This window comes from Myotis myotis, unplaced genomic scaffold (assembly GCF_014108235.1).
Source record: "Myotis myotis isolate mMyoMyo1 unplaced genomic scaffold, mMyoMyo1.p scaffold_m19_p_6, whole genome shotgun sequence".
NCBI lineage: Eukaryota > Metazoa > Chordata > Mammalia > Chiroptera > Vespertilionidae > Myotis > Myotis myotis.
The window spans coordinates 54167299-54188861 of NW_023416368.1; the positions used below are offsets into that span (position 1 = coordinate 54167299).

The window sequence follows — 21563 nt, forward strand, 5'->3', positions numbered from 1 at the left end:
ATGCTTTGCAGTGGTCACTGTTGAAATGCTATACTATGTCCAGTTCTTTCCTACTCTCGGTCCAATCCCGATCCTCTTATTTTGATCTCCACGACAGATTTTCTGAAGTGTTAGAAATGTCTAATGCTAGGTCATGGCTTACAGTATTATAAGAAATGGTATATAATGTTTTTATAGGAAACCACAGAATTAATTATTTGTGGTTTGGCCACTTATAAATGAAAGCTTTGTGAGCCAGTCAAGAGGGCCTTTGAATGTTCAAAGTTTTAATTATTTTTTCTTTTTTGCTTGCTCACTAGATGTAAAAACCTGCAATGATTTGGACCTGGAGAATTCCAGTGATTGGGAAGTGAAGACAATAACGAGTGCCCTGAAGCAGTATTTGAGGTAAGCTCCTCTGAGTACCAGGAGGGAAGCAGGGGGGATGTGGACATCCAACCCAGCAGATGCCAACTCTGCATCTTAATAGTCAAGTTAAACCTTATTAAAAGGAGAACATGTATGAGGTAGCCAATAATGTCCTAGAAAGTGAGTTAAGTAGGGGAACATCAGGTAGGTAAATTGCAACAGAAGAGAATTGGAGGGAGCAGACTGAGGTATAGAAATAGATGTCTATTGTAAATGTGAGTTTTAGGATGTAAATGCTATGAAACAATAGAGGAAGAACACTATTGCATTCACTGAATTTTTTTTTTCTGGCTAAAATGATTTTTTTAAAGCTTAAATTTAAACCATTTGATCTTAAAGGCTGAAATGATAAAACAAATGCAGAGCTATTTGAAAAGAAATTTACTTATTGAGGTTTTAAGATAAACTTCAATTTTCCATTTATTATAGAAAATATTTAGGATTAGAATTAGAAAAAGGTTCATCATCTCCGTGAGTCATTAAACTTTCCCTAAGAAGTAGAGGAATTTGATGATTAAAAAGCTTAAGGTTAGATAAAAAAAGTAAATACCTAAGAAGTACAAAAAGAAGTGAATAAGCCACTGGGAAAAAAGTCCTGGCAGCTGCCCCGCTGGTGTGGCTCAGTGGTTGAGCTTCGATGCATGAACCAGGAGATTGAGGTTCGAGTCCAGGTCATGCCTGGGTTGTGGGCTCGATCCCCAGTAGGAGGTTTGCAGCAGGCAGTAGATTGATGATCTTTTCTCATCATTGATATTTCTCTCTCCTTCTCCCTTCCTCTCTGAAATCAATAAAAATATACTTTAAAAAAGACCATATAGAAAAGATAAGAGGGATATAATTATTATATCTAACAAAATTAATATCATCAAGTACTTAGTCTTTGTTCCATTTTTACTAATTTTTTTCAAAAAGCCTTTTTATATTTGTTTTAATAACTACAGGATTTAAACAGTGCCAACACATTTTACTTGGTTGATATGTGAGGGTTTTTTTTATTGATTTTTTTAGAGAGAAAGGAAAGGGGGGGGGGAGAGAGAGAGAGAGAGAGAGAGAGAGAGAGAGAAAACATTGAAACATCAGTTTGTTGTTTCATTCATTTATGCATTCATTGGTTGATTCTTGTATGTGTCCGACCATATCCATAGCCTTGGTGTGAGAGAGAGAGAGAGAGAGAGAGAGAGAGAAAACATTGAAACATCAGTTTGTTGTTTCATTCATTTATGCATTCATTGGTTGATTCTTGTATGTGTCCGACCATATCCATAGCCTTGGTGTGTGCGGATGACACGCTAACCAACTGAGCTGCTTGACCAGAACCTGGTTGATGTGTTTTACTAGGTGTACTGGTTAATAATGGCAGATTTTTGTAATCAAAGAAATTACGATAATTTCAAAAGAAACATCAAAAGTGCTTTATTCAAAGTAGTGTCCATCGCTAGCTACACATTTCCCCCATCTTTCAGGTAATTTGTGGATACTGTCCCAATAGAACTTTCCTTGTTTTGAGGCAAACCATTCAGAGACCCAATTTTCCACTTCGTATGTTTTGAAGTGCTTCTCAGAAAGTGCATGTGCCATCAATCGTAACAAGTGGTAATCTGAAGGAGCAAGGTCTGGTGAATACAGTGGGTAGGTTAATACTTCCCAGGCAAGATCTTTTAACGTGTCTTCAACTGGTTTTGAAGTGTGTGATTGTGCGTCATCATGAAGCAAAATTACTTTGCCGTGTCTTCTGCCACATTCTGGTTGTTTCATGATCAAAGTGTGGTTCAAATTGATTATTTGTTGTCAGTAGTGATCAGTATTAACAGTTTCACCTGGTTTTAGAAGCTCATAATACACCACGCCTTCCTGATTCCACCAAACGCAGAGCATTGTCCTCTTTCCAAAGCGATTTGGCCTTGCAGTCAATGTTGATGGTTGACCTTGATCAACCCATGATTTTGTGCATTTGGGATTCTCAAAATAAATCCATTTTTCATCGCCAGTCACAATTCGATGCAAAAAAGACTTTCTTTCGTGCTCTTGAAGCAACATTTTACTGATGACTTTTGGGTTTTCCATTTGTCTTTCGTTCAGTTGATGTGGCACCCATTTTCCTTCCTTTAAAATCTTTCCCATTGCTTGTAAACGATAGGAAATTATTTGCTGAGCAATGTTTAATCTTTTCTGTAAGTTGTTTTTGAGTTTGACACGAATCTTCATCCAATAATGCTTGTAATTATTGACCTGGACGTTCTTTGTCTTTCACATCGAAATCATCACTTTTAAAGCGTTTAAACCAGTGTTCACAAGTATCTTGAGATGGACCATGTTCACCATAAGCTTCCCGAAGTATTCAGCAGCACTTATCTTCAAAATAAAGTAATGAATTAAAACTTCCCACAAATGCTCCTTTTTTGGCATGAAATTTGACATTTTTAAGCGTAAAAATATCTATGATGTTAACACCTTCAGAAAATTTGACATATGAAGTTCTGAAGCTTGTTGTCAATACAATAAAATAGCATACATATCAAATCGCATATATATCAAAATATGTGTAACTCCATCTATTGAAAAAAATCCACATTATTTACTGCTACACCTAGTAAGTTGCTTTTAATCTGCACATTCTCTTCCCTCAGCACCCTCACCCTCCCCCCCAGCTTTTTTTTTGGTGAACCTGGGTCATTTTTTAAAAGAGTTTTCTGTTTTTTAGTTATGGCTGTATTTCGTGTCCTTATGGTATCATTTAACATGTTTCCCTAGCTGTCATATTTCCTGTAAACTATTAGTTAAATCTATAGACTTCATTAGATTCAGGTTAAGGTTATTTATTGCAAGAACAGTTACATATTGCAAGAATGCATCATAGTGGCACTATATTCTTTATGTTTTTTTTTTTGTTTGTTTTTTTTTTTGCATCAGGTGGCCTGTGTTGTCTGGCTGTTCTTCTTTTTAATGAAATTAAAATATATCAATAGGTTCCGGTGTGTATTACATATTTTCAAGTATTTTATTTAAGCCAGATGTTTTTAGTCACTTTAAACTTTTTTTCTTCAACAATGAAGTACATTATTATTATCCCTAGTCTATAGAAGGACACAAGTTAAATCTACCTGCCTATGTCTAATTTGTCATTAATGTTGCTTGACAGGTATAGATGAGGACTACAGTAAAAATGAATCTCGTTAGCCACCCTGGGATTAGAATGTAGCTTCCTGAAGACAGACGTCTTATGTTTCATGCTCATTGCAGAATTCCCAGTATCTAGAGCTGTACCTGTCATTCAAATATGAGAGCAGTGGGTCTCAGCTGGGGATGATTTTGCCTACCCCTACCCCAAAAGGGGATATTTGGCAATATCTGGAGACATTCTTGGTTGTCACCATTGCAGGAGAAAGGGGGGGTGCTACTGGCATCTGATGAGTGGAGGCCAGAGATGGGCTGCTAAACATCCTACAGTGCAGGAGACAGCCCATTCTTTCCCCCAGATGGCCAACATGCCAATAGTGCTGAGGTTGAGAGAGCCTGTGTTAGGTGCATGACTGAAAGAAGGGGAGAGGGATATGAGCATAGAAGGAATTGCATGTTACTGACTAGCAAAGGGAGCTGCCACTCCAGGGGGAAGCTTTAAACTCATTTGACTATTTGGTAAACTCATGCCTGGTATAGGTAAGGGGTTGACCGAGGTGATTCAATTATTGGTGGGATAACTAAAGACAAAAATCCAGTTATTTTGTAGTGAATGGCATGTTTTCCTGCTGCTCCACATAGTTCTTTTTTTAACCCCTTGTGTGAGGAATTAGTTTAATGGTTCTTGACACACACTGTAGCTTGTTCCTTATGGCCTTGGTCTTGTGTTGCGTTCTCTGCCTTTTTCCCTCATCACGTTGCTGCATCCTGTCAAATACCACTTTGAAGCAAACATCACTTACAGAAGAACATTATGAGACGCTGTATGTGTCCTACAACTTCCCTCCTAACAATACCCACCTTCTGCGTGAACGTGATGAAGTGATGAACATGAACTGGCAGGTGCCTCAGAAGCTTTGAAAGGTTGCTGATCTTTTCCCCCGTGTTATGTTTAGCAACTGAAAGTGTAGTCATTCAGATTTGACACTTTTTCTGGTGACGTGCCAAATGTATCTCATTTTGACTACCCAGTTGTGGCCTAAGCAAATGCTTTTCTTTCAGCACAAGGAGTAATAAATACATTGTGATGGTCGAGAGCGTGGGCGCTAGAGCCAGCCTGCCTGGACTGGAATAGCAGCTGGCACAAGCGCATGGCACAGAGCTGCAGACAGCTTTTCTCACGATTGCCCTTGAATTCTGCTGCAAGTAACCCTGCCACCTTAGGGGATGGGAGGTTGGAGGCTGTGGAAGGGAAGTAACAGAACCCCCAAATGCCAAACTAACATAAGAAGCAAAACCCCTCCCAGGGACTGGACAAAAAAAAAAAAAGATGTACAGTGGACACGCATTTGGTGTCTCCCTCTTTCTTCTACTGACTTGAGGGAACTTTCCTTTAACTTTAGTACTTAGAGGGCTGAATACCAGCCCTCTGATTGATTTTTGACTTTCAGCAGTGTGTTCATTACAACAGTTTCCCATGTGAGGGGACCAATGAGCTGTTTTGTGATGTTTTTAGTAAAATGATTTCACCTAGAGGAAACTTTTAAAGCCTGCAAATTGGAATGGGACTTGAGGGGAAGAATTTGCCAGCATTGGTCAATATTACGACGTATAGTCCCAGACAGTTTGCAATGGGTGGCAAAGAGATGTAGCTCAGAAACACATTGGGTTGGAAAATTGAGGGGTGCTGTGGCTCAGGATAATACATTTTGTATGGGGAACTTGTCATTTGTATTAACAGTATTTAATGTTTGCTTTTAAAAATCCTCACCTGAGGCTTTTTGGAGAGAGAAAGAGGGAGTGAGGGACAGAGAGAGAGGGGGAGAGAGAGAGAGAGATGGAAGTTGAGAGAGTAACATTGATCTCTAATGCTTACTTTTTATGCTTCATTGCCTAGCAGACATATGGCTATGATGTAAGAAGCGTGTAGAAGCTGTTCAGATACAAATTCATTTTTATTGAAAATGAAATTCCCTTGATGGTTTTTCTAAGTGTTCTCATTTTCCCCACTTTTCTTTTCAGCACCCTTTAACTTTCACTCTTTGCCCAGTAACAGTTTTCCTTCTTTGCTTCATCTTGCTTGTCCTCATTTTGAAACAAAAACCCCAATAAATTTACTTCTGTCCCTTTATCTAGGCTGTGGTATAATTGATTTTATTTTTCTTCTTTAAATGATAGTGTAGGGCAGCGGTCGCTAACCAGTTGGTCCACAGACCACTGGTAGTCCGTGAGGTCCGAAAGGTTGGCGACTGCTGGTGTAGGGGGTGAAGGGAAGGAAATAAGAGAACAGTTTCCTTCAGTAGTTCAGTTTCAAAGTCTACAGTTGTCAGTGCGTCTGTGCCTCTGTGTGTGTGTGTGTGTCTGCTGCACCATCATAAATTGTATGTAGGGAACATAACCTATAAATGCATGTTTGCATCTATTTTGTTTGTAAACAGTTTTATTGAAGTATAATTGGCATACAATAAACCACATATTTATAGCGTACATTTGGATAAGTTTGACGTGTGTGTATCTGTGGAGTCATCACCATAATAAAAATAGGGACCCTCTCATCACCCCCCAGTTTCCTCATGCCCCTTTGAAACCCCTTGCTCTCATACCGCTCTCTTCATTCCTTCATTCCAGGAAGCAACCTTGGTCTACTTTCTGTCACTATATAAAAAATGTTGTATTTGCTATAATTTCACATATATAGAATATCGTCATACAGTCCTATTTGTTTCCTTCAACTCTTCTTTCACTCAGCAGAGATTCACTTATGTGAATTATGTTGTAGCATAGTTCATTCCCTTTTGTTGGTAATTTGTGTTCTATTATATGGGTATCTCACAGTTTTTTTAATCTGTTCACCTGTTGATGGATATTAGGGTTGCAGCTTTTGGCTATTAAAAATGAAGCTACTAAAAACAATAGAAATGTTTAAGGGAGCATAGGCTTTCATTTCTCATAGGCAAATCAGATTGTCTGTAACATTTAAGTTGTATGGTGGGTGTGCCTTTAACTTCTTGGTAACCTGACAAACTTTTTCCCAAAGTGGTTGTGCTTGTTTACATTTCCACCAACATCATGGAAGAGTCTCATTTTCTCTACATCCTTGCCAGCTCTTGATATGGTCAGTCTTCTGGATTTTAGCCATTCTACCAGGGATGTGGTGGCATCGCATCGTGCTTTTCAATTGATGCTTCCATAATGACTAATGGTATTAGACATTTGTATGTGCTTTTTTGCTTTTTATATGTATTCTTGGGTGTCTGTGTCTTTCACACAAATAAAAAAACTGGGCTATTTTTCCTCCTATTGTGTTTTGGTCATTGTTTATATATTTTGGATATAAATCCTTTCTCACATAACGTGCTTTTTAAATGTCTTCTTCAGCCTATGGCTTGTCTTTATTCTTCTAAGAGCATCTTTTAAATGGTTTTTAATTTTAATGAAGTCCAATTTATCAATTTTTCTTTTTATGGGATGTATCAAGGAAATCTGCCTAATTCAAAGTGACAAAGGTTTTCTATTTTCTTCTAGAAGTTTTATAGTTTTAGGTTTTATACTTAGATCTGTGGTCTACTTTGAGTTAATTTTTGTGATGATATGGGGTGTGGATCCAAGTTCACTTTTGAATATGGATGTCCAGTTGTTCCAGTACCTTTTGTAGGAACAATTATCTTTTTCTTCCCTGAATTGCCTATTGAGATGATCATAGAGTTTTTCTTTTATAGTTTTCTAGAATGGTTAGTTGCATTGATTTTGTTTTAATACTAAGGCAGTTAAATTTTTGTTATAAGGTCATGCTGTATTATCCTTTTATATCTTTGTGAATTTGAGTTGCTAATATTTTATTTAGAACTAGCGGCCCAGTGCATGGATTCATGCACCGGTGGGGTCCCTCAGCCTGGCCTGCGCCCTCTCGCAATTCGGGATCCCTTGGGGGATGTCAGACTGCTGGTTTAGGCCTGATCCTCAGCTAAACCCGGCCCGCTGTGCCTGCCACCGCCACTCAGTAGTGTTGCCGCGGAGTCAGGAGAGGCTCGCGCCACTGTAGCTGCACTTACCATCTGTGAGCCTGGCAGCTGGTGCCCATTGGTAAGCTGAGCTGCACTCCCACTGTGGGAGCGCACTGACCACCACGGGGCAGATCCTGCATTGCACATCTGCCCCCTGGTGGTCAGTGTGCATCATAGTGACTGGTCGACTGGTCGTTTGGTCACTTAGACTTTTATAGATATACTAGAGACCTGGTGCACAAAAATTTGTGCACTCGGTGGGGAGGGGGGTCCCTCAGCCCAGCCTGTGCCCTCTCACAGTCTGGGACCCTTCGGGAGATAACGACCTGCTGGCAGAGGGCAGGCCCAATCCTTAGGTGCAGCCCCTGGTCAGGCTCAGAGCAGGGCCGATTGGGGAGTTGGGGCGCCGCCCCCTGTCATGCACAGAGCAGGGTGGATCGGGAGGTTGCGATGCCACCCTCAGTCACGCTCAGGGTAGGGCCGATTGGGGGGTTGGGGCACCGCCCCCTGTCACACTCAAGGCAGGGTCGATGGGGAGGTCGCAGCGCCACCCCCTGTCACGCACAGAGCAGGGCCAATCGGGGTTGGGGCTCTGCCCCCTGTAACACACAGAGCAGGGCCCATCAGGGGGGTTGGGGCTCCATACCCTGTCATGCACAGAGCAGGGTCGATCAGGGGGTTGGGGAGCTCCTCCCTGTCACGCACAGAGCAGGGCGGATCAGGGAGTTGGGGTGCCACCCTCTATACCCACAGAGCAGAGCCGATCAGGGGGTTGGGGCGCTGCCACTGTCACACTCAGGGCAGGGCCAATGGGGAGGTTATGGCTCTACCCCATCACACACAGAGCAGGGCCCGTGGGGAGGGGGGGTTTGGGCGCCGCCACTCTCACACTCAGGGCAGGGCTGATGGGGAGGTTATGGCTCTACCCTGTCACACTCAGAGCAAGGGCCTGGAGAGGGGGGGGGGGTTTGAGGCGCCGCACCCTGTCACACACAGAGCCTCAGGGCGATCAGGGGGTTTGGGTGCTGCCCCCTGTCACACTGATCCCGGTGCCGGGAGGCCTCTCAGCTCCTCTGATCCCAGTGCTGGGAGGCATATTACCCTTTTACTATATAGGATAGAGGCCTGGTGCACGGGTGGGGGCTGGCTGGTTTTCCCTGAAGGGTGTCTTGGATCAGGATGGGGGTCCCCATTGGGGTGCCTGGCCAGCCTGGGTGAGGGGATGATGGCTGTTTGCAGCTGGTCATACACCCTTCGGGGGGGGGGGTTCCCACTGGGGTGCCTGGCCAGTCTGGGTGAGGGGCTGAGGGCTGTTTTCAGGCTGGCGGGTGACTGAAGCTCCCAACTGCTCCTTTTTTTTATTTTTATTTATTTATTTATTCTGGGCCAGCTTTAGCTCTGGCTCCAGCTCTGAGGCCTCTGCTGCTGAAAGTGGGTATCTGGTTTGTTTGGGTTCTATAGTCGAAACACTGTATCAACTCCAGCTCTGAGATCCCGGTTGGCTGAAAGCAGGTTTCTGGGGTTTTGTTTAGCTTCTATATTTGTAACTATAGGCCGGCAAGGCAGGCAGGGAACGTTGGTTTCCTCCGTCACTGAAGCAAGCAAGCCTCATGTTAGCTTCAAGCGGCCTGGCTGCCGGCCGCCATCTTGGCTGGCAGTTAATTTGCATATCTCGCTGATTAGCCAATGGGAAGGGTAGCGGAAGTACGCTAATTACCATGTTTCTTTTATTAGATAGGATATAGTTTCATCTATATTCATTATATTGATCTGTAGTTTTATTTGTATGTCTTTAATTTGGAACTAAGGTAATTCTTATTTCAAAGGATGGGTTAGAAAGTATTCCCTCTCACATTTTCTGGAAGAATTTGTATATAATTGGTGTTCTTTCTTTTTTGTTTCCTAGAATTCCCCAGTGAGGTTATCTGGGCTTAGAGTTTTCTTACTGGCAAATTTTAAAGTACAAATTGAGTTTCTCAAATAGATGTGGGAATACTTGGGAACTTTGGGAATTTGTGTCTTTCAAGACATTTGTCTATTTCATCTAAGTTGTTGAATTTGTGTAAATTAAAACTGTTCATAATATTATCTTATTTTTTAATACCTTTAAAGGCTATATCAATTCTGCAACTACCTCTCTTATTCCTAACATTGATAATTTGTGATTTCATTATGTTATCTCCTAGTCATTCTGGCTAGATTTATCAATTTCATTGATTATCTCAAAGAACTGACTGAGTTCATTCATTTTCTGTCTTGTTTTTATTTTCTATTTTACTTATTTCTGCTGTAATTTTTATTTATTTATTTTTCTGTTCTATTTATTTGGGGCTTACTTTACTCTTTTTTTTCTGGCTGAGATGAAAAATGAAGTAATTGATATAAAACCTTTCTTCTTTTCTAATATAGATATTTAGCAGTAAACATTGATTCTCAAATACTGCTTTACTAACATTCCTCAAATTCTGATATGTGGTGTAGTGCACTTAGTTCAAAATATTTCCTAATTTTATCTTCGTTGGGGTTTTTCAGATATATTTCTGTTACTGATTTCTAATTCCATTTTTATTGTAATCAGAGCAATACCCTCTATAAATGGAGCCCTTTTAAATTTATTGAGATTTGTTTCATGCCCCAGAATATGGTTGATAATGTTCCATGTGCCCTGGGAAAGAATGCATTTGGGTGGAGTGTCATTTAGGTAAAGGATGAACCAAAGACGAAGTTGGTTGATCGCTTTGTTCAAATCTTCTGTATTTTAACTGATTTTCTGCCTCCTTGTCCTATCAGTTATTGAGACAGAGAGGTATTTAAATCTTGGCTATAGTTGTAGATTTGTCTGTTTCTCCTTATAGTCTCATCAGTTTGCTTCATGTACTTTGAAGCTCCTTTTATTAGACCCATTAACATTTAGAATTCTTATGTCTTATTGATTAATTGACCTCTTTATCAATATGAAATGATCTTTGTTCCTGGTATTTTTCTTGGCTTTTGAATATGTTTTCATTTTGTGTGTGTGTGTGTATCTTTGATGTTTTTTTTTAAGCATTTGAAGAGGAATTTCTGGATTATGTGATTTAAATATTTTAAAGGTTCTTAACATTTTGCCAGATTGCCCTCCAGAAACTGTACAGATTTATACTTGTTCTCAAAGTGTTTATAGAGTTCAGAGATCTGGTCTTTTAAAATTTTAGATTTGTATAATGGTAGAACTGTAGCATTGTGTTGACCATAGGATAAAATATATGGCCATTTCTGTAATCTCTTTTTGTAGAAAATTAAAATGGTGTGGGTGTTTTTTACTATTTATAATTTATTTTTTTATATTTTATTGATTTTTTACAGAGAGGAAGGGAGAGGGATAGAGAGTTAGAAACATCGATGAGAGAGAAACATCGATCAGCTGCCTCCTGCACACCCCCTACTGGGGATGTGCCCGCAACCAAGGTACATGCCTTTGACTGGAATCGAACCTGGGACCCTTCAGTCCGCAGTCTGCTGTTCTGTCCACTGAACCAAACCAGTTAGGGCCATAATTTATTTTTAAAATATATGTTTTTATTGATTTTAGAGAAAGAGGAAGGGAGAAGAGGGACAGGGAGATAGAAACATTGATGACAGAGAAACATTGATCAGCTGCCTCGTGCACACCCCCTACTGGGGATTGAGTCCACAACCCGGGCATGTGCCCTAACCAATCCAGTGACCTCTTGGTTCAGCCACTGAGCCACACCGGCCGGGCTGGCGTGGATATTTTCAAGTTGTCCTCAATTTCACTTCTTACCTATGTTTTATTGTTTTCATAGGCATAAACCAAAAATGGATATCATATACTTATAATAGGGATATGTAAGAGGAAAGGATTGATTTCTTATCTTTTCTATATTTTTGTGGCATTTTCAATTAATATATTAGAGATGATTTGCAAAATTATGTGCCTATTTGATTGAATAGAAGGTTTGACTTTAAGTTAATGAGTGGAAGGAAGTTTTATATATAAAATCTTGTAAAGGTACTAACCAAGATTAAATATAAAATACCATGTGCTTAGGTCTGATAGGAATTTGTGGGTGCTTAACTTTGATAGTGCCCGGTGCAGATAGCCCTTAATAAAATAATCTGTTTGATATATGTATTTTTTGATATGTAAAAGTATTCCCTAGGGAAGTCCTACGCATTACTAAGAAATACACAACATATTTAATATCCTTTATTAAAGAATGGACACAAAGAGCAGTGACCAATGTGGATTTGTTTGGTAATCCTATGCTGTCCTTTTCACACAGGAGTCTTCCGGAGCCTCTTATGACCTATGAGTTACATGGGGATTTCATTGTTCCAGCCAGTAAGTATTGCGTAGAGGTGCAAAATACAGTGTTGTGGTTGGTAGTGTGTATAAACTGTAATTTCCACATGAACATTGAACTTCATTACTGTAATTTGAATTTAAAAATAGAAATCACTTTTGAAGATCTTGGGTTTCTTTTCTCTTTTAAAAGGTGAAAAAAAGGGACAATAAATAAATTCATTCATTCACATGTACTCATTGTCTACTGTGCCCTAGTCCTTTGCAGATACTGGGTAAGTAGAGCCATGAAAGAATTTCTGCCCCAGGAATCAATTTTCTAGCAAATATTGGTGCATACACACCTCCCACTATAGGTAAAATATATAATAATGGCATGAGCACAATGCTATGGGAACATGGATGTATTTAACTTGTAGAAGGTTAGGGAGATGAGCAGATATGGAGAGATTAGTAGTTTGGAAATGGCTTCATTTAGATATTTAGATGGAAATTAAAGGCAGAAAAAATACTTTGAGATAATGCCAGAAGCCCACACAATATTTGACAGAGAATGAATTATATGTGATAAAATGTTAAATGAAAAAGGCCCATAGTTGGTAGAATTTTAATTTGTGATGAAATTTTGGGTGAGTTATACTTATTTGAAGTGTTCTTGTTTTCTGTTTTATTATCGTACACCTGTTTTTATATTCGACACATAGTGTTCAATCATTACAGTCTTCTGAAATACACTGGTGTTAGGTATTTAATAGTTAAGGAAATGAAGGTGGAGAGATGTTAAGTAATTTGCCAGATTATAGGGATCTTTAAATTCAAAGCCCTGGCTCCACTAGCTAAAACCTGCAGTTTGGTTTTCACAGGTGCACCGACAGTAGCTATAATTGTATTTTCATTTACTTTTTTTTTCCCCCCTTGGATGTATTTCATAATTCAATCTGCTGTTGGAAAACGTCGAGCAGTCCCTTTGGGGCCTGTGTCACTGCTGCCCGAACATTGCTTTAAATGTTGCCTTTTTGTGAGTTCTTTGCTCAGACCCACGTGAAGGTTCCTAGTATGTTGCAGGAAGAAGCCATGTATAAGCCTGGTTAGAATATCCATGGAAAATAGGCTTTCAGTAATGGGGGAAAGTATGGTTCTATTCACTTTTGTTTTCATGTGGGAAGAGGATTTTTTTTAAAGAGAATTTGTGTGATCAAGGAAGTGGGGGAAAGTTTTCTTGGCAGAAACTCAAGCAAATGCTTAGTTGTTTTGATTTCTTCCCTGTGGCATTTTTGGCACACAGGGGAAAGAGAAATTAAACTCCACTTGGAGGACCATTGTTTCATGTTGTGCGCCTTGGGGACTGGAAAAAGCAGAGCGTGCCAATTTTAATCTGGGATCCTTTGAGAATTGGAGAAAGATAAAGTGATTATGGAATAAGTTTTAAGTCACCACAAGGGAGTATCATTATTCTTACTATCAGGCCTGGTAACTGAAGCCAGTGTGTTTGAAACTCTAATGTCAGTGTATTTTACCAGATGAAGGCCTCCTAAGAGGAGGAATTTACAAGTGGTCCTGGAGTCATTGGTGGTGGGGATGAGTTGGAAGAGTTTGTTGAGGGTATCCTTGAGCAATGTGATAGAGGAGATTGTATAAATACAAAAGGTATCACCACCCTCTAGGCCAGAACCTTGTGTTTTGCTTCCCGATTTTGTGGGATGCTGTTACAGAGCCTTAACAATTTGAATAACAGGCCTGTTCCAAAGAAAAACTGTAGCTCCTGTAATTATTGGCACGTATTTGCACCTAAGTGGAGTTGCGGTTGGAATGGACCTGTAGTTACCATATTTAATGAGGAAAAAGTACATCTATGAACCAGGTGTATTTTAGAGGCCAACATTTCTAATTTTTTATTTGAGTTTTGTGAGTTCCGTTCTCTGTACTTACTTTTCCTCTCAGAAGCAGGTCCTCTAATCTCTTGCATGTGTACTTTCAAGTATTGAATAAAACAGCTACAGAAATCAGGTGGCCAAAATTAGTCTCCCTTTTTGAATATTGTTGGAAAATTAGGATTGCAGTTAGGGCTCTCATTGTCCATTACCAATGTCAGAGATGGCCCTGTTGTGCTGAAGTGTCTGTTAGCTGAGCTCACTGCTAAAATTACCAAGCATCACCAGACTTTGTTACCGCCTCTCACCCCAGCATGGAAACAGAGTTCTGATTCTTTTCATGTGTGGTAGTTTCCATCTGTTCATGGTGTTGAGATAGTCTCTTCTCCTACCCTCCCTGCTGAGAGCTCTGAAGGTTGCTCTTGGTCCTTTCGTTTCCTGTTGTACGTTTCTTTCCCGTAGAGTTCCGTTGAGAACCTGTGAGTTAATTTCTGACGTGCATGATACAAATATGAGTTTTGTTGGTTGTCACCACAGGAAGCAAACATTTTTTTTATTTTTCCATTCTTAAGAAATACTGACTTATGCATTGGGGAATTAAATAGTTTTCTTTCTTAGAGATAATTAAGAGCATTAACTAAACCCTCTCAGCTAAGAGAGTTAACTAAATTTGCTGAAAGGAACTAGAAACCATCTGTATAGAAAAACCACTCCTGTGTTTCTCCTTCCATCACACACACAATACTTCACTTCTGACACTCCCGGTCACTAAATGTGTGGGCTCCCCCCCACCAAGCAGTGTTGGAACAACAGCAGAGTGTCCTGCAGTTCAGTTCCATTCTGATTCTTTCTACCTAGAATTAGCATCAGATCCCACAAGTTAAGGACTTAGTCCCACAAGACTGCCCCTGCTTCAGACACTAGTTGGAAGCCTCAGGTTACCCCCAGTAATTCCGGGTTCTCATAACCTCCCTTTGATCTGTAAGTTGCTGGCAAGATTTATAGAACTCAGGGGAACACATCGTAGGTTAACAGCTTATAACATAATGAGACAATAAAGGATACGGGTGAACAGCCAGGTGAATAGGGCGAGGTTTGGAGGTACCCTGGTACAGGAGCTGTCCTTGTGCAGTGGGGTGTTCCACCACCCCAGCATGTGGGAATGTCCATGCACTCAGACGCTCTTCAAATCCTGTACGTTTGGGATTTTTATGGAGGCTTTATCATGAATGCAATATGGATTATTAACTCTACTTCCAGCTCCACTTGCCTCTCTGGAGAATGGGGGATGGGACTGAAAAATCTGAGCTTCTCATCATGGTTAGATCTTTCTGGTGATCAGTCCCCATTCAAGGGCCCACCCAAAGTCACCTCATTAAAACGAAAGATGTTCTTATCACCCAGGAAATTCCAAGGGACTTAGGAGCTTGGTGTCAGACATCCTAACACTCGATAAATTATGGATGGAGGTCGTAAGATTCTGGTCATAAGTGTCAGAATCTGGGGTCAAAGACAGTTAATATTAGAACAAAAGATGATCTGAGCACCCCTATTTATAAGGAACCTGAGGACAGATTATATATACATACATACACACACACACACACACATACACACACACACACATAAATCCTATCTAATAAAAGAGAAACATGGTAATTAGCCTACATCCGCTACCCTTCCCATTGGCTAATCAGGGCGATATGCAAATTAACTGCCAGCCAAGATGGCGGCCGGCAGCCAGGCCGCTTGAAGCTAACATGAGGCTTCCTTGCTTCAGTGATGGAGGACTCCAATGTTCCCCACCTTGCCGGCCTCTGAGCTTGCAGTTTGAAACATTGTTACAAATATAGAAGCTAAACAAAACCCCAGAAACCTGCTTTCAGCCAACCGGGATCTCAGAGCTGGAGTTGATACAGTGTTTCGATTATAGAACCCAAACAAACCAGATACCTGCTTTCAGCAGCCGAGGCCTCAGAGCTGGAGCCAGAGTTAAAGCTGGCCCAGAATAAAAAAAAAAAAGAAAAAAAGGAGCAGTTAGGAGCTTCAGTCACCCACCAGCCTGAAAACAGCCCTCAGCTCCTTACCCAGACTGGCCAGGCACTCCAGTAGGGACCCCCACCCTGAAGGGTGTGTGACCAGCTGCAAACAGCCATCATCCCTTCACCCAGGCTAGCCAGGCACCCCAGTGGGGACCCCCACCCTGAAGGGTGTGTGACCAGCTGCAAACAGCCATCATCCCCTCACCCAGGCTGTCCAGGCACCCCAGTGGGGACCCTCACCCTGATCCAGGACACCCTTCAGGGCAAACCAGCCGGCCCCCACCCGTGCACCAGGCCTCTTTCATATATAGTAAAAGGGTAATATGCCTCCCAGCACCGGGATCAGTGGAGCCGTGAGGCCTCCCAGCACCGGGATCAGTGTGACAGTGGGCAGCGCCCAAACCCCCTGATCGCCCTGCGGCTCTGTGTGTGACGGGGGCGGGGCCACAACCTCCCTATCCGCCATGCTCTGTTCATGACAGGGGAAGGCGCCCCAACCCCCTGATCATCCCTGCTCTGTGCCTGATATGGGGGAGCTCCCCAACCCCCTGATAGCCCTGCGGCTCTGTGTGTGACAGGGTGCGGCGCCCCAACCCCCTGATCGGCCCTGCTCCATGTGTGACTGGGTGCAGCGCCCCGACGCCCCCCCCACCCCCCCTCCACGGGCCCTGCTCTGTGTGTGATGGGGTAGAGCCATAACCTCCCCATCGGCCCTGCCCTGAGTATGAGAGTGGCGGCGCCCCAACCCCCTGATCGGCCCTGCTCTGTGGGTGATAGAGGGAGGTGCCCCAAACCCCCCTCCACGGGCCCTGCTCTGTGTGTGATGGGGTAGTGCCATAACCTCCCCATCGGCCCTGCCCTGAGTGTGATAGTGGCAGCATCCCAATCCCCTGATGGGCCCTGCTCTGTGGGTGACAGGGGGGAGCTCCCCAACCCCCTGATGGGCCCTGCTTTGTGTGTGACGGGGTACGGAGCCCCAACCCCCCTGATGGGTCCTGCTCTGTGCATGACAGGGGGTAGTGCCCCAACCCCCTGATGGGCCCTGCTCTGTGCGTGACAGGGGGTGGTGCCACAACCTGCCCATCGACCCTGCCTTGAGTGTGACAGGGGGCGGTGCCCCAACCCCCCAATCGGCCCTACCCTGAGCGTGACTGAGGGTTGTTGCATCACAAGCTCCCAATCCGCCCTGCTCTGTGCATGATGGGGCAGCGCCCCAACTCCCCAATCAGCCAGGCTCTGAGCCCGACCAGGGGCTGCACCTAGGGATTGGGCCTGCCCTCTGCCACCCGGGAGCAGGCCTAAGCCAGCAGGTCGTTATCTCCCGAGGGGTCCCAGACTGCGAGAGGGCACAGGCCAGGCTGAGGGACCCCCCCACCCCCCTGAGTGCACAAATTTTTGTGCACCGGGCCTCTAGTATATATATATTTAACATCATTCTTTTGAGAGAATATAATGGACTTTTAGTATAGAAATTTATAAGATGTAAAAACAGTTTACTTGGTCTACACAGGAATACAAAAGATGGTACCAACCTGGGGAAGGCTCTTACTGCATGGTGGTTGCTACCTTTGAGAATGTTGTAGTCCATGGCCTGTGTCTCAGCCTCTTAGACTTGGATTTCTTGATATGTCACATTGGTAAGAATTGGACCCATGCTTCAGGGTTGGACTCATGTTAGACTTAGTTTGAAGATGATAGCTGAAGCCTGGATGCCTGCTAAGGTATCACACAGGAAATCTCAGTCCCCCAAACCAGAATACTTGTGTTGTTAGGTTCACTAGTCAAGTTACATAGGAAGCAAAATCATATTCATGTGATGAAAAATATAACAATTATAGGCTCCAGGGCACTGGTGTTGGCCTACCCAGAATGTTTTGTTTTTGTTGGTAAACAGACAAAGTCATATGGTCTTGGTGGGGAAGGAGTCGGAAATCTGGAAATTAAAGGAATCGAATGCTATTGACATCAAGTTACTTGAGCCTGGCGTATTCATTTCTGAGTCGATAGGAGCTTCCGCAGAAGAACTGGGATACTTGGTGTCTGTTGAGGGAAGATACTCCTTGTTCCTTGGGAAGTGCTCATGCTTTCCTAAAATTATAGTACTATTGATTTATGGCATTTAAATATTAACATAACTGAACATTTATCTGCCCGTGTATCTCTGATATGCTCCAGTAAGCTAAGATCGTATCTTTTCCAGTCTCCGTTAGTTGGCACAGTTCATATAATAAGCAGATAGATGTGAAGTGTTGAGGATGCTGATTTATAGTTACACAATTAAACATATTTTTGCTATTACAGTAAACTCCCAATTCCTTGGCATATGTTAGGAATTTGGTGTTATGGTTAATTCAGTATCCTAGATTTTTAAAAAGTTGTACCTTTCATTCTTTGTTCATTTATATCAGTGAAAACGGAAGATAATTTAGTTTAGAAAACTTTTGAGTACCTTAAGTCAGTATGTTGTAGCTACATGGAAATGCCCATTAATAGATTAACATCAAAATAAAAAGAAATGGAGAAAAAGGTAGAGTTACTTTAAAAGCATTATCTCAAAAATTCTTCTATTTGGAAGAAGGAGGAAAAAGCAGACTTGGAAAAAATGTGTGTGTGATTTCAACTGATATGGGATTGGAGAGGAAGAGGGACTCAAAAAAGAAAATGGGAGGTTTTGATTATCTTTCAAAACCTACCCTATTTTTAGAAATGAAGACCCTTATCCTTCGAGGGTGGAAAACTATTTCTATGTCTTGGGTTTCTGAATAAGTAATAAATCCAAAAATATTACATTAGGTTTCCCTTGGGGAAAGATGACAAAATAGACACATGAGTTAGAAGTAGCTGTTCAGTGCAAAGTTTTTAATTTTTTTTAAATTTTCAAATGTACAGAATTCTTATCATAGGCAGTTATCTTTTTACCCTTCAGAATCTTAGACTATTTTTCAGAGTCCCTGCTTTAATTTTAAAATCAAAGCTGTGAATTGAAAATGTTTCTATATTTTTATTGCTTTCATTTTTTCCCCAGCTTTGATTTAGTAAGATCTTGGTTTTAACTCCAGATTAATAATTTGACTATAATATATCACCTAACTTTAGATAGTTGTACTTTTGTTTTCGGTGTCTAGTGTAATCCATATCTAAGTCTTTTATTATGTAGTTTGATTGTTTGTGTTCCACTTTATCTTGTGCCTTTTCATTTCTTAGCCTTTTTTTGCTTTTTTTCTCTTTAGCCACAACTGTGTCCTGTGCTGTAAAATCTCATTCCCCACTTTTAAACACTACTACCCGAAGAGTAAACTGGAGCCCCTTAATTTTGGAGGCAACTTAGCTAATCGTAAAGTTGATGGTGTGGAGCGCCTTTGAATGACAGGGAGAGATGTCCATGATATATGAAATGCAATAGGCTGTGTGCACATTCATTATTTAAAACGGGTGGAACACACGAAAGGCATTAAACTAAAATTTACTAGCTTATCTTCGGGTGATATTGATTATGGATAACTTTAATTTCAGTGAACTTTTTGTTGGTACACAGCTGAAATATGCACAGATCACAAGTGTACAGACTAATGGACGTTTGCCAAGTGAAGGTCGCCATGTAATCAGCCCCTAGATCAAGAAATACAACATTATCAGAACCCAGAAACTCTTCCTCATACCCACCATGGTTACCATCCACCCCATGCCACATGAACACTTGCCTGGCTTCTGACGTCACAAGTTAGGGTTGCTGCATTTGAACCATATACAAATGGAATCTAACAAAATATAGTCGTTTGCGTCTGGCTTCTTTGGCTCGTCTTGCGAGACTCATCCTTGGTGGGTGACTCAGTAGCTCATTCACTCTTGTAGTGCAGTATTCCATTGTATAAACATACCTCAATCTATTTACTGTTCTACTGTTGATGGCTACTTGAGGTGGTTCAGTTTTGGACTATTACCCAGAGTGCTACTGCCATGAACATTCTAGTGTGTCTCCAGCATGATCTTATCTTAATGAATGACATCTGCAAGGGCCATATTCCCCACTGAGATCACTGTGTTAAGCCCGTCTTTTTTTATTGTGATGTTTTAACATCTGGGGCTTAACTGATCCCGAGAGACTAACCTCTTGGGGCTAACCAATTCCTAAAGATAGTAAACCTGAATGTGCTTTTTCTATGCCAGCTAACCAATCCAGAGCTCATTTTCCTCCTCCCCACCCCCTCTTTTGGACTCTTAACACTCCAGCCATATTCTTCCCTAATCACCTGGGGCCAGGTACCAGACAACTGAGGACAGCCCCTATGCCCCAGAGTCCCTGAAAGAATCCAAACCAATCCTCAGCCTGCTTATCTTGCCTCTCCCGTTCCTGTGCAAAACCACAATGAAGCTTATGGCATGACATGCCTCTTTTTTCTCAGAATCTGTGAGGATAAACTTCCTTGATGACAGTCATTTCAATGCCTGCACGTCTCACCATACCTGATTAAAACAAATCCCGGCTGTGTTTTAAAACAGTCACATCTGAGACATGGGGGCGGGTGGGGGGGGGCGGGGGGCGGTGGTAAATGTCAACATAAGTTGTGGGGGATGAAATTCAACCCATAAGAGGGAAGAGTTTATTTGCTGATATTTTATTTGCATCCCATTGTGGGCAGGACAGGGTGACTAGACCCCTTCAAGTGAGCGATGAGCACACTGTGAGTGCAGCGTGCCAGGGGACAAGCTGGGCTGGCTGTTCTAGTGTCAGCCGGGAGGAAGGCAGGAAAGCCCCCACCCCACCAGGGAGGCGGAGAAGTTCAGAATAGGGAAGAGAGAGAGATTTTCTTTTCCTTTGAAAGGTGGCAAAACATGTTTAATTTCTCTGAAGATGTTGAACTGGTGAGATATTGCATGTATTGACTTTTAGGAATATATTTGATTCCGAATACACTACTAACTATTCTTTTTCCTTTTTAAAGAAAGTGGGAGTCCAGAATCTCGTGTGAATGCTATCCATTTCTTGGTGCATAAACTTCCAGAGAAGAATAAAGAGATGTTGGACATTTTGGTGAAACACTTAACAAAGTAAGCCTCTTTTCCTTCCTAACGTTTTGCTTGGGTGTTGTGGGGTGTTCTTGCCTTTGTAATGGTCAGAATTGGGGCTGTATACACAATACCAGGGGCCACACCTTGAAGGGCAGGCTGGACATCTGACTCCTTGTGTGTGTTTTGGACAAGACTGTTGAAACACGATGCTTTCATGAAGTCGTGTAATTATTTGCTTAACATCACTGCCAACAACTTGGGGTTTGATTTGAAGTAGAAGAAGAGAATATTATACACTTCCCTGCACACTGATTCTGGAAATGTGATTATTAGTCTGTTAGCAAATTTAGCCTGGTTTCACACCTACCTAACTCTGACTTTGAACATGCCCTTTAAGATTGTTTAATCCAGGAGTAGGTAGGTATTTCATAGGATCCATTCTATTCTTTTTATTCCCTCTTTAAAAAAGCAAGCAAAATCTAATAATCCAGTAGAGAAGTTAGCTCTTTTTTTAAATATATAACTCCTTGATCACTATATTTATGGAGTTTTTGAGGGGGGAAGAAACTAAGGAGCACTATGTTTTAGAACCCTTGTTTCACAGAAAAAGGAACTGAAGGCCAGAGGATATTATGACCTGTGTAGAGTCCTAGTATTAGTATAGCCATTTATTCATTTGGCCAACAAATAGTTGTTAGTAAATGCCCTTTTTATTTTTTTTATTAATCCTCACCTGAGGATATTTTTCCATTGATTTTTAGAGAAACTGAAAGGAAGAGGGGTTGGGAGGAGAAACACAGAGAGA

General features: G+C 41.7%; 1 protein-coding gene across 5 annotated transcripts in view; it reads left to right on the top strand.

Moving 5' to 3' along the window:
• ARHGAP10 (Rho GTPase activating protein 10) overlaps positions 1 to 21563 on the top strand; it is a 256451-nt gene that overhangs the window by 162498 nt on the left and 72390 nt on the right. For all 5 annotated transcript variants that reach the window (XR_004968109.1, XM_036312231.1, XM_036312230.1 and 2 more), the window contains 3 exons: positions 300 to 387; positions 11816 to 11874; positions 20692 to 20797. Coding sequence is in view for 4 of the 5 variants with exons in the window: in XM_036312231.1 (XP_036168124.1) it covers positions 300 to 387; positions 11816 to 11874; positions 20692 to 20797 (253 nt within the window). In the remaining variant the exon portion in view is untranslated. The remainder of the gene's footprint in view (positions 1 to 299; positions 388 to 11815; positions 11875 to 20691; positions 20798 to 21563) is intronic.